The sequence below is a fragment of the Lolium rigidum genome, chromosome 5 (genome assembly GCF_022539505.1).
Source record: "Lolium rigidum isolate FL_2022 chromosome 5, APGP_CSIRO_Lrig_0.1, whole genome shotgun sequence".
NCBI classification, from domain to species: Eukaryota; Viridiplantae; Streptophyta; class Magnoliopsida; order Poales; family Poaceae; genus Lolium; species Lolium rigidum.
In genome coordinates, this window is record NC_061512.1 from 230,231,224 (window position 1) to 230,243,985 (window position 12,762).

The following is a 12,762-nucleotide window of genomic DNA, read 5'->3' on the forward strand; positions in this document are numbered from 1 at the left end:
GTGACCCTTCTTCTCGAACGGAAGGGAAACAAAAAAACATGCTGTGGAACTTGGAAGAAACTGGCCAGGTGGCCAGGTGACAGGTCCAAACTTGGATTTGTGGCATGCATGTAGGTATTCCGCGTCACTCTCTGAAGCGCAAAGATCGCAAACCAGCATCGGATCGATCCACCGCTTTATAAGAAAATAGGTACACCGTGTGCGAGCGAAGGATCGATTGAGCACGTAGCGCCATGGGCACCCACCTTGGAACGACGTGTGCAACGCAACGCAACCCACGGATTAGTGCCGGAAAATCTGATCCGGTTTGATCGGATTACAGATTACAGATATAGTATCTTCATCGGTTTGACGCAAACGGATCAAAACTGTTCGAACGTATTTGGGATTGCGGGCGGCTCATGATTGTCGCCGGATACCTCTTCCAAGCCATACTGTTGGATAACGCCTGCCATCGACCTCAACCGCACTCGTGTTCCGATGACTCAGAGTAGGAGACTAGCAAAAGGCCACGGGTGATTCCGTAGATGAACTTGCCCGTGCCCAGCAACCTCCTCAACAAATGAGATGCGCAACGGGCAGCCCGTTATGTTTGCAACAACTCATACAATATTGATGGGGAGCCGTTGTTTGGGCAAGATGGTGACTCTATGGACAATGCCACCGCTACGGATGATAATGTCGTCAATATGGATGATCCATTATGGATAATGTCGATGTTGCAACACAAAAAAAGGCCCGATGGACACGAGGATGCACGGTCAAGGAGGACAAGTGCCTTTGCGAGGCTTGGATGACACTTAGCGAAGATCCAATTTGCGATGCCAAGAAAAAAGGGGAGACATGTTAACGGAAGGTTACCAAGTTCTTTTATGAGCGTAAGAATTTCTCTCCATGCATTATTCATAGTGATCGAGACCAAGTCCCAATTTTAAATAAATGGGAATTTATCGAAGCGGAGTGCAACAAATCTTACGGTACATAGATACGAGCATGTGCTAGGACGGCCCGTGAGCACATCAGCGTTCAAGACATAGTAAAACCTTGGTCATTAATTTCAAATGTGTTAATGTATGTTGCATATGTGAGTATATCTAATGGATTTCATATGTATAGATGCCCCGAGCTTTGGACTACTTCTAGGAGCGATATGATAACAAAAATTTCACGTTGTGCCATTGCTGGATTGAGATCAAGGCGTGTCCCAAGTGGGAACTATATTATGGTACATACAAAAAGGCTCTCAAGCACGGGCGTAGCAATGAATCATCGGCCATTTATGTTAAAATGGATGGTCACAGCACGGGTGGCCCAAGGCATGGTGGCAGTGCATCTCGGCCAAGGGGGCACAAGGCCAAGCATGATGCATTGGCACTTGCATTGCATAAGACATTAAAGAAGTTGATGGCCGAGAATGAGGAGACAAATGCCAAGAGGGATGAGAATGGATGCTATGGGAAAGATGCCATATGTGCTAGTTTCACTAACCTCCAAAAGAGAGATCCTGAAGTTCAAGAGAGCAATGCTCGATCAAAATTCATTGAGGCTCGAGCCAAATTGCTCACACGGGGATAACCGAGTCATGTTGGCCGACTTGAGCATCATGGGCCCCAGCAAACCCTAGTTGTTTTGGGAAGAAGCCAATGACCATCCTCCAACGCGATGTGTGATCTTACCCTATCTTAATTTGTCAATTCCGTACAAAACCCATGTCCTTTTGCACTTTGGTTCCGTACTATGGCATGTGAATTATGTGATTTCTTAGGTAGTGCTGTTTCGCTAGCTGTTAAAAATTCAGTTCTATGCAATTTTCATTCATATGTTGGCTAACGAGGTGAAATAGGAAAGGACAAATAGCTAGCTTAGACTAAATAAGTGTGGCCGCTAGGGTTACCTTCGCCCAAACAGAGCAGGGAGGACCGGAAATACCCACGAGCAGATCCAAGTAAATAAAAAGAAGGAGTAACGTTTTGGCCCTTGGGTGCTCCCATCATTTTAAAATACATCTTTGATACATTTTGAATGGCTAAAATTTTTAAACAAAACATTCATGTGTACATCTTCACATGCATCGTAGCACAAAATATTTCCGTGAAAAAATCGACTTGTCTTTTGACCCGTGTAAAACAAGACAAAATTTGGTGGGAAATTATGTACTAATTTTTTTAATAATTTTAAACATATTTTTTGTATGGTAGAAGCATATACATCAGGAAACCAAATTAATTTTTGTATTAAAAGAAACATTTTAATGTTCGAATTGCCTTATTTACATAGGACACGGCAGGTAGGAAGAAGCAGAAGCTAGAAGAAGCAAGAAGGAAACGGAACACTCGGAGACCCAACGGCCCACGCTGCAGGGAGCCAGAAGAAGGAAACAAAAGACACCCGAAGCCAGGTGGGACAGCGGGCCCACCTGCGGCTGGTAGTACCGTAGTAGGGCCAGCGTGTCATTGGGACGGCACCAGTACGGGGCAGAGGCTATTAAAACCGCACCGGACCGGCTCGATCCATCTCTCAAATCCCCAAGCGCAAACCCCCGGCTCGGCACGACTGCTCCCCGGACCCGACCGCCGACGAGCCCAGCGCCGCCCCAACCATATGGCTGTGGAGGTTCGCCGCAGGGTTCCCGCCCCCCACGCCGCCCCGCGCGGCCGGGGCACGGGGGAGAAGGGGAGGGTGCAGGCCGGGGACGCGCTGCCGCTGCCGATCCGCCACACCAACCTCATCTTCTCGGCGCTCTTCGCCGCCTCGCTCGCCTACCTGATGCGCCGGTGGCGGGAGAAGATCCGCACCTCCACGCCGCTCCACGTCGTGGGGCTCACCGAGATCTTCGCCATCTGCGGCCTCGTCGCCTCCCTCATCTACCTCCTCAGCTTCTTCGGCATCGCCTTCGTGCAGTCCGTCGTCTCCAACAGCGACGACGAGGACGAGGACTTCCTCATCGCCTCCGGCCAGAAGCCCGCGCCCGCGCCCCAGCAGTGCGCCCTGCTGCAGAGCGCCGGCGCCGCGCCGGAGAAAATGCCGGAGGAGGACGAGGAGATCGTCGCGGGGGTCGTCGCGGGCAAGATCCCCTCCTACGTGCTCGAGACCAGGCTCGGCGACTGCCGCAGGGCCGCCGGGATCCGCCGCGAGGCGCTGCGCCGGATCACCGGCAGGGAGATCGACGGCCTCCCGCTCGACGGCTTCGACTATGCGTCCATCCTCGGCCAGTGCTGCGAGATGCCCGTGGGCTACGTGCAGCTGCCCGTCGGCGTCGCGGGCCCGCTCGTCCTCGACGGCCGACGCCTCTACGTCCCCATGGCCACCACCGAGGGCTGCCTCATCGCCAGCACCAACCGCGGATGCAAGGCCATCGCCGAGTCCGGCGGCGCCTCCAGCGTCGTCTACCGCGACGGGATGACCCGCGCCCCCGTCGCACGCTTCCCCTCCGCCCGCCGCGCCGCCGAGCTCAAGGGATTCCTGGAGGACCCGGCCAACTTCGACACCCTCAACGTCGTCTTCAACAGGTAACAACAACACACTGAAACTTCCCCATTGTCTGTCCCTTTCAGCCCCATGCTCCACTCTCGCAGCAAATGGCATTACGCCACTGCCTGGCTTGTGTTCGACTATACGTCTCTGTGCAATCAATCCCCATCAATCAAAGTAGCCATGTTTTTTAACCCAAGTTTGCTTGTATGCTTGCCTAGTCGGATGATTTGGTGGCCGCATCAATGTTTTTTCACCTAAAAATAGATCGTACGTACTGTTCTTTAGTTTGTGACCATGCTCTTTTGGAAACGTTTGTGCAGATCAAGCAGATTTGCAAGGCTGCAAGGAGTCAAGTGCGCCATGGCTGGGAGGAACCTGTACATGAGGTTCACCTGCAGCACTGGGGATGCCATGGGGATGAACATGGTCTCCAAGGGCGTCCAGAACGTGCTGGACTACCTGCAGGATGACTTCCCTGACATGGATGTCGTCAGCATCTCAGGTATCCTTAACACCTCACGAATTCATACGCTCAAGTTTTATTATTCTCCCTTTATAGGTTGACTTGTAGTTCAGCTGTCAGCTTGATGTGCTCCTTTTTTGTTGTGAATTAAATTGTAGTCCCATTGAATTTGATAGATGATGGCTAGTTATGACTTATGAGAGCCTTCTACTAACTTCGATAGTTGATGCCTAGTGAGAATGATGGATGAAATGACATACGTTAGAGAATAATAGCACGACTATAATTCTCCTAATTTAGTAATGCAATTCTTTGTCTACATAGTTAATGAAATAGATGTTTACGTTGTAAATTTAAATTCTTTTCTACGTCATGCATTAGAAAAGAGACAGATGAACCTAGGTGTTATTTTTATTGGATATTCCGTTATTGTCATCACTCGATCCACGCTGATGTTGACTCCAGCTGTTCCCTTTCGTAGTAGTTGCGGTTACCTTTTGTCCAATTCCGCCACCTTGCTGCCACCGCTTGATGCATAGTGCTTTCAAGAGAGAACGAGAATGCACACAAAAGGAAATTTGGACATAGAAAATGCACATAAAAGAAATTTTGGACAAGGCCACCTCATCCCTCTTTCCTATTATATACAATCACGCTTTGACATGGCATACCGACACGAGTAAAAGGAGTCTCCTGATTTTGCGCTGTACATGCAAGGAGCGACGTACCAACCTTTGAAGTGTCAATTGATTTATGTAATCCTCCAGTACTTGAACTAGTTTAGGACCTTAGTGATGTGTTGGCAGTTAAAAGAAGATATGCCTAATCATCAATACAATTATATTTTTTATATACAAGTATGTATCAGAGAAAATGAATGATAGCCTTTTAAAGTTGCCTTTTTCTAATATCTATGGTGCTATACAATCGCTTAACTAAACTTCCTAAAAAAACAGGCAACTTTTGTTCCGACAAAAAATCGGCTGCTGTGAACTGGATTGAAGGGCGTGGAAAGTCCGTGGTTTGCGAGGCAGTAATCAGAGAAGAAGTTGTCCGAAAAGTTCTCAAGACCAACGTTCAGTCCCTCGTGGAGTTGAATGTGATCAAGAACCTTGCTGGCTCAGCAGTTGCTGGAGCTCTTGGGGGTTTCAATGCTCATGCAAGCAACATTGTAACGGCTATCTTCATTGCCACTGGTCAGGATCCTGCACAGAACGTGGAGAGCTCACAGTGTATCACCATGTTGGAAGCTATAAATGATGGCAGAGACCTTCACATCTCCGTTACTATGCCATCTATCGAGGTATGAAACAACATTATCCTTTATGATGAATCTTGCTCTTTATATTCTTAGTGCAGCAATCTAAAGTTTATGCTGATCGCTGAATGTCATTTATCACTTGTTCGGTTATCCTCGTCTCAATGATTTTGTTACTATAAACCATGACCGCACTGTAAATTATTCAAACAATTTGATGGCATCCTCCCCTTAGAATAGGAAATTGTAACAAATACCGGACAAATGAGTATTATTAGCATTTTTGTTGATCCGGTCATAGGCATTTGCATTTCAATACAAATAGGTGAATATTTGCTTGCAAATTAAATTATCCTCAGTTTGATTGTATAAGGAAACCGGAAATTTTAGTATAGACTGTATAGTGCTGTACTGCTTTCAGATATTGGCCTGATTTTGTTCTCATTAAGTATTAAGAAGTATATATAAGTAGAGGTTGGACCAACAAAACCGGCAAGTTCAGCGATGCTTACATGTCCCGTAGAATAAACTCTTGTATCTGCCAATGCCATTATTTATTATAGCTACATCACCTGGTTTTCCTAAACGATTCCGTTTCGGCTGTTGCTCTTGTTTTTGCAATCATCCAGCTATAGTTAAATCAGCTGTTATCTGTCTTATTAGTGGCTTAATCTTGTTAGGTTGTGTCTGTTATTGTCGAAGAAGGCGTCCATCGCCTGTAGTGACCACTTGGACATAATTGGATCAATATCATATACTACCTCACATGCACCAACTACTTATATACAAACTGACGGGCGTGTTGTGATGATCGAAACGCAGGTGGGCACAGTTGGTGGAGGCACGCAGCTGGCCTCACAGTCGGCTTGCTTGGACCTACTTGGCGTCAAGGGCGCGAACAGGGAATCCCCCGGATCGAATGCTAGGCTGCTTGCCACGGTGGTGGCTGGTGCGGTCCTAGCTGGGGAGCTGTCCCTCATCTCTGCACAAGCTGCCGGCCATCTGGTCCAGAGCCACATGAAATACAACAGATCCAGCAGGGATATGTCCAAAGTCGCCTGAGCGCTGTCACCTGGACCCTTGCCAGAGCAAATTAGACGGAACCCAAACCAAAATGTTCACCACCACGATATAATCATTTCCCTTCAGCTTCGTGGGAGTGGACAGGGAAGGGTTCCACAGGTTGTGGCATGCTCAGGACTCAGGAGGTGAGAAGGGTAAACCCTACCTGGTGAAATGATTGTCTGTAGAGTGGCCAAGGTTTTACCAGGAGAAATTGAGCCCTGCTGTATACCACCTTGTGCATTCTGGAGTGTGGCCTATTTATTTTCTTGTGCATGTTGTTGTTCCCCTTTGCGCTCAGCCTCTTGTTGGGAATCTGACCCTTTGTTTTTTGTCCAAAGCTTACAGTTACATTTTACACCCCGTCTCTGTTTTACACAATTTCGCCGGCAGCTGTTCTGTCTTGCTGCTGCTTCAGGATGCTTGTGGTAACATTTGTAAACTAACTAACTCGGCTTCATCTGTCAATATTATGTTCATCGTACATTGGTGAAGTGGTCTGATTATTCCTGCATGCCTGTTTTTTTACTTTTGTTGCCGATCCTGGATCTTGCTTACTTGTGATTACTATATTGTCTTCCCGATCAAGATGCTTGTCGCTGCTTGAACACCCCTTGGCTCTCCAGTGCATCAGATCCGAGGATGACGAGAAGTAGTAAAGAAATTTGGCACTCATGACCATGTTCACAGAATACTGATTAAGTTACAGGCATCACACTCACGGCTAGAAGGTGTGCATCGCCGGAGCACGAGCAGCTGGCTACACGACAGGGCCGGATGAGTAGTTTCAGCGCATCAGATCCGAGGCTCTCAGAGTTATCATCGCCGGGAAGCCATGCCTTCGCAAGAGCTCAAGCAAATAATCCTAACGCACGGAGTCAAAAGGCTTCTCGATGTCAAGCTAACGTGAAGGGCACGCGGTAGTTTTGGTTTTGTAGAGCCTTCTAGCAAACTTTCTCTCGGTCAAGAAAAATGTGGAATGCTTTGCTTCTTTGTAGAAGCGCTTTGGGAGTGCGAGACGAGCTCGTTCATGCGGGGTTGCAAGCCATCATTTTCTGGAATAATCTTAGCTAGGGTCGGAAATTGAATCCGCTCCTTCCTTCTTTGGCAACAAAATTATTAGAGCATCTTCAGTCGCGTCCCTCAAATCGCGCCGGATTAAGCGTTTGGAGGATGTGTTTCGTTCGTGCCACGTTTGGGGACATCGTTCGCCAGCCGCGTCCCCCAAACGCCGCCCCCAAACATTAAAAATATTTTTTTTGCCATTTTTATTTCAATTTTCACAAACTAATACATAATTGGGAACGTGGTTTACAGGAAGACACAATTTGGAACATGGTTTTCCACAAACTAATACATAGTTTGAACCATGGTGGACACAAATATAAAATTTTGCAAAAAAACTAAACCTAACTAGACCGTGCATCGAAGGTTTCCCGTGTTCGCTGCTAAGAAAGAACACTCGAGGGCACACCCGAGTCACCCAAACCGGAAAATCCAGCGGGAGATGGTGCCCTTATTCGTTCTACCGATGAGACGAACATCCGAAACTTCGGTGCACGTATTCGCCGCGAAGAAACAACACTCTTCATCATCGGCCGTCCTCCTCGTCGGTCTCGTCGCCGTGGTAGTCGCGGCGGCAGCCGCGTCTCGTCGAAGACCTTCACGCTCATGTCCCTGTCGCCAAAGTAGGAGAACAAGAGGATGAAGCCGGCTTCGAGGCTGTGATGACGCGCGAACTTCTCCCAGCCGATGTGGAGGTACATCTTGTCGCGCGCGTCGTATATCACGTCGACGATCCACCGGTAGTAGCCGCACGAAGCCTCCCGCAGATGCATCGTGCGCGGGCGGTCGTCGCCGACGACGTACTCGGCGAAGGAGTTCGACAGCCTCTGGATGCCGCGTGGGTCGCCCTTGAGGACGAGAACGATCTCGAACAGCACGCCGGCTCCGCGTCCATCTCCGACGATGAAGACGACGGCGTGGCAGGCGACGTCGAGCGTGCAGCTCTGCCACAACCACGACCATGACCACGGCAGCGAGCTCGGCCTCCGCCTGTACCAGACATGGCGTCGACTCTTGTTGAGATGGTGGCGGTTAGGGTTGGGGAGAGAGGCGCTAGGGTTTGTGTGTGAGAGGGACGATGAGAGGCGGCCCTTTTTATAGGCCGGAGGGAGGCGGGGGAGCGGTGGCGCTCATTAACGTCGGCACGCGTAGCTAGGAGCGACGAGACGCGTCGTTGCGCCTCCGTGGGAACCGCACCGTCGCCGCGCGCCATCAACTTCCGTCGCGGGGTAGGCGACGGTTAGGTTAAAATTTATTGTGTCGTTGACGGGTCGGCCCCGCCACTCCCTGCCTCGCTTTTCGGTGTGTCCGGCGTCCCCGGTGCGTCCCCTGTGGGGCGGGGATGGGCTCGGGGCGCCGGACACCGTATTGGGGCGCACCGGACAAAATTCGGCTTTGGGGGACGCGGCTGGAACCGTTTTTTGGTCCGGCGCGCCCCAAATTGGTTTGGGGGACGCTTTGGGGGACGCGACTGGAGATGCTCTTAGAGCAGGTTGATAACCGCCATGAGGGAATAAGAGCATCTCCAGCCGTTGGGGCTCCCCAGGCGAAATTCGGCGCTATTTAGCGCCGGATGGATGTAATTTTTGGTCCGAGGAGACCCATTTTCCTAGCGGCGAGCCCAGGATGGATATTTTTTTTGACAAATAACGGCGAATTCAGACAAAAGAAGACGAAACTCATTCAAACATAGGTGAAATTTAAAAATATTTAACATATATAGGCGAGTTCATACATATATAGAAATTCATTATGCATTTGAATTCGGCCAGATGGAAACATAAAGTAAAATTTAAAACCGGCGTTCTAGATGGGGAAACGGCGCAGGTGCCGACGGCGGCATCCCCAGGACGGGGGAGTTGCCGGCCTCGATGTGCACGGGCACACTGGCGAGCGTGCGGCCCGGCGCGCCCCACCAGCGGAGGCGGCCGCCGGCATTGTTACGCGCTGGAGGAGGGAGAGGACCGTCGTACGCTGCGAGCTCCTGTTCGTGCCGGAGACGGAAGAACTCGTTCCTGGCGTCGTAGTTGTCGGGGAGGTACCGCTCCTCCACGCGCTGCTCCTCGCTGAGGGTGACCCGCACATCGTCGAAAGCGGCATCGAGCTTGTCACCTCCCACGGAAGCGGCGGGATCGGGATGCCCCCCCCCCCGCGCTCGGTACGCCATCCTCCGGGCACGCGGAAGTTCGGCGGCGTTGGGTAGTCCGCCATGTGCAGAAGTCCCGCCTCCCACTGGTTTAGGGAACGCCGACCGAAGCCGTTGTTCGCCGCGCCTTCGCCGTGGCCCACCATTGTTCGCTGGAGGCGGATTGGGGAGAGAATATAGGGCGGGGATGACCTGGGCTCGCCGGATGGATAAAAGCACAAATTCGAGCGAAAACGAGATTTCCGGAGGTGCGACTAAACTGTTTTCGTCCATCCAAATAAAAAAAAGGATGCTAGAGTTTTTTCGACGAGATGACTGGAGATGCTCTAAGACTTTCGGTGCACAGAACTAAGCCCTGACAATGACGACAGGCACGTTTGGAACCTGGGTACGCGCGTACCCAGTTTTCCAAAAAATGAAAAAACGATATTTAAAAGTTTCAAAAAAATGTGAAGTAAAATTTTGCATGTACATATTATGTTGATACTTACTCGTGTGCGTTTTCACGAAAAAATATTATTGTATGTGACCTACACAAAAATGAGAAAATTCCCTAATGATAATAGTGAATAGGAATTTGTACTATTCACAGGATCCGAAAATTGCATTTTGTCATTTTTGTGTAGGCCACATACAACGTTATTTCTTCGTGAAAACGCACACGGGTAGGTATCAACATAATATGAACATGCAAAATTTTACTTCACATTTTTTTGAAACTTTTAAATAGCATTTTTTTGAATTTTTCATAACTGGGTGCGCGCGTACCCAGGTTCCGTTTGGCATTTTCGCTGACAATGATAAGTAATTACAAGCACGGCGCTCGTGGGTAGAAGTCGCAGCGAGGAGTCGTGTCAACTGCTAGCACGGAAAGCTACCGATCAACCGAACCGATAGTTTTCAACCTCCGGAACGTACGCGGTTGTGCGAGCACGTAGTATGTCAGTACTCAGTACGTTTGGTCCCATCCGATCCGGCACCCGCAAGTATGCCGCCCCAGGCCCCGGTGTAGCTTAAGGGCATCCACGCATTTCGGACGTTCGAAATGTCCGTTTGCGTCGGTCCGCGCGACGCGTCGCTGCCTGCGCGACCGTTTGCGTCAGGGCAGCTCAGCGAGGCGGACGCATATTTTATCCGGGGATAGCGTCAAGATCGCTAATGGCGTTTTACGTCCCGTCGAGGACTGCCGCCGGCGATCAACTCGTTCCCGCGCGACGACGATCGTTCTCGCGCGCGCCCAATACATTCGCAAGTTTCGCCGGCTGCGCGCGCGGGAAACGCCCTGCGCGCCAACGCCGTTTCCCGCCCCGCCGTGGCTATATACGGTGGACACCGCCGGTGCGACGGGCACACCTCACACTACCATCCATCCATGGCGGACCACATGAGTTGGGAGCAAGTTGTTGACATTTGCCGCCGCCTCCACCCGGGAGGAGGAGGAGGACGAGGTAGCCGCCGCCGGCGTTGAGGCCCGAGCAGCCTAGACCCGGAGGTCGCGGGAGGTGGAGGCGGGAGGCGGCAGAGCGCGCGGAAGGGCGCTCGCGGCGACCAGGCGGAGATCGCCAACGCCATGGCCGAGCTCGCCGACGCTGTGGCCGAGCTCGCGGAGGCGCGGCGGCCCTCGCGGCTCCTCCGGCCGACGCCGTCATCCACGACATCGCGGACGACGACCCCCGTGCCTGGGCGCTTCGAGTGCGCCGGTGAGCGCGCGGGTTCTCGCTCGCGTCCTTCGAGTCCCCGGCGAGGACGCCCGGCCGCCGCCGTGCTTTGGTGGCGGAGGAGGAAGCCGCCGCCTATGCGACGGCCATGGCTAGGGGGTTAATGTGCTCCGACTCGGACTCGCTCCGGCAGAGGGGCCGTTCTCCCGCGCGGGTCGAGAAGGAGAACCGGGAGCTGGAGGTCGCCATCGCCGCCAGGGACGAAGCTGTGGCGGCGGCTAGGGACAGGGCCCGCTTCGTCGCCGACGTGGCGGCGATCCAGGCGGCGGTGGCGGCGGAGGAGGAGGAGGAGGCCCGGGCGGCGGCGGTCCTGGCGGCGGCAGAGGAGGAGGCCCGGGCGACGGTGGAGGCGGCGGCTAGGAAGGTTGCCTTTGCGACGGTGACGGCGCTGTGGCAGGACGAGATGTCCGTTCACCGCCGTGCGCGCCGCGCGGAGTGCAAAAACCGCTCCCGCTTCGACAACGGCGCCGGCCCATCCGGCGGCCAGTAGTAGGGCGCGCGACTGCGAGTAACCGAGGCCGGTGTAGGCCGCGCGACGGCGAGTAGGTACGCCCGTTGTAGTTTTAGGTTAACTCGACTAACCATCTCTGTAAAGATGGTCCTTTTGGCCAATCAATAGTAATGAAAAAAATATTTTGCTTATCTAGTCACTACCGACCGGGTCCGGATGTACCCAACGCGGACATTTTCCGCGATCGCCGAGCGTCCGCGGAGACGCAAACCTGACGCATATTTGGGCCATGTTTGCGTCTCCGCGGACGGGCCGGTCACTTTGCGTCGCCCCGCTGGAGCAGGGCCGGCCCAGACGCATTTCCGGTCACGGCGGACGAAAATGGTCGCTCAGCGACCATTTGCGTCGCGCCGCTGGAGATGCCCTAAGCGCTATCAAGTGTACCGTGTGCTCCTAATCATCGTTGGGCAGTTAAGCGCGCCTGGCTTTGCCGTTGGGGACATCCCGCCGCTCTCCAACGGGAGCCACAAATGGGAGGCTCGATCCACCTCCAACTAGCTAGGCACAGAACGGAGGTTGTACTATATTAGATCCCACGTGCATTTCTAGACGGGGGCTTTTATAGAAAGATTTGAGTCGAAAATTTAGTTTGGCTTCCGGATACATATGTTCCATCTACCGTAAAAACATATTTTAAAGTATAACATTTTTTGATAAGAAGTTCCACATGTACATCTCTATAATATATATGTGTATGTCAAGTTCCGCGGAAAACCGATTTTTTTTGTGTTCTATGCAATTTGTCTTGTCAAAAACCTTATTTCTAGCACTTAATTTTATATTGTTTACACATGCCACACATGACAAGTGGATGTTTCATGCAACAACTTTGTTGATGTGTAGCACGTGAAGATGTACGTGTGAACTTTTGGTTTTAATTTTTTCATCATTTCAAAATCAGTTTTGCTAGCTGAGAATTAACTTAGACCTCAGTTAAATCTATAACCATTGAGATAAGTGTTGAGATTTGTGTAACCGAGGATTTTCCCGGAAACGCTTTGCGCAAAAATCAATCACGCGCGCATGAAGCTTCCTTTTATCTGTTGAGCAACACTCACTTATCTT

At 51.3% G+C, this 12,762-nt stretch overlaps 1 protein-coding gene across 1 annotated transcript; it reads left to right on the plus strand.

The window, feature by feature from the left end:
* Positions 1 to 2,601: 2,601 nt before the first annotated feature.
* On the plus strand, positions 2,602 to 6,758 carry LOC124654551 (3-hydroxy-3-methylglutaryl-coenzyme A reductase 3-like). Its single transcript, XM_047193551.1, has 4 exons — positions 2,602 to 3,509; positions 3,795 to 3,976; positions 4,894 to 5,240; positions 6,018 to 6,758. Exons 1-4 carry the CDS (start codon positions 2,602 to 2,604, stop codon positions 6,255 to 6,257), a joined length of 1,677 nt encoding a protein of 558 aa, XP_047049507.1. The 3' UTR covers positions 6,258 to 6,758.
* The last annotated feature ends 6,004 nt before the right edge of the window (positions 6,759 to 12,762 follow it).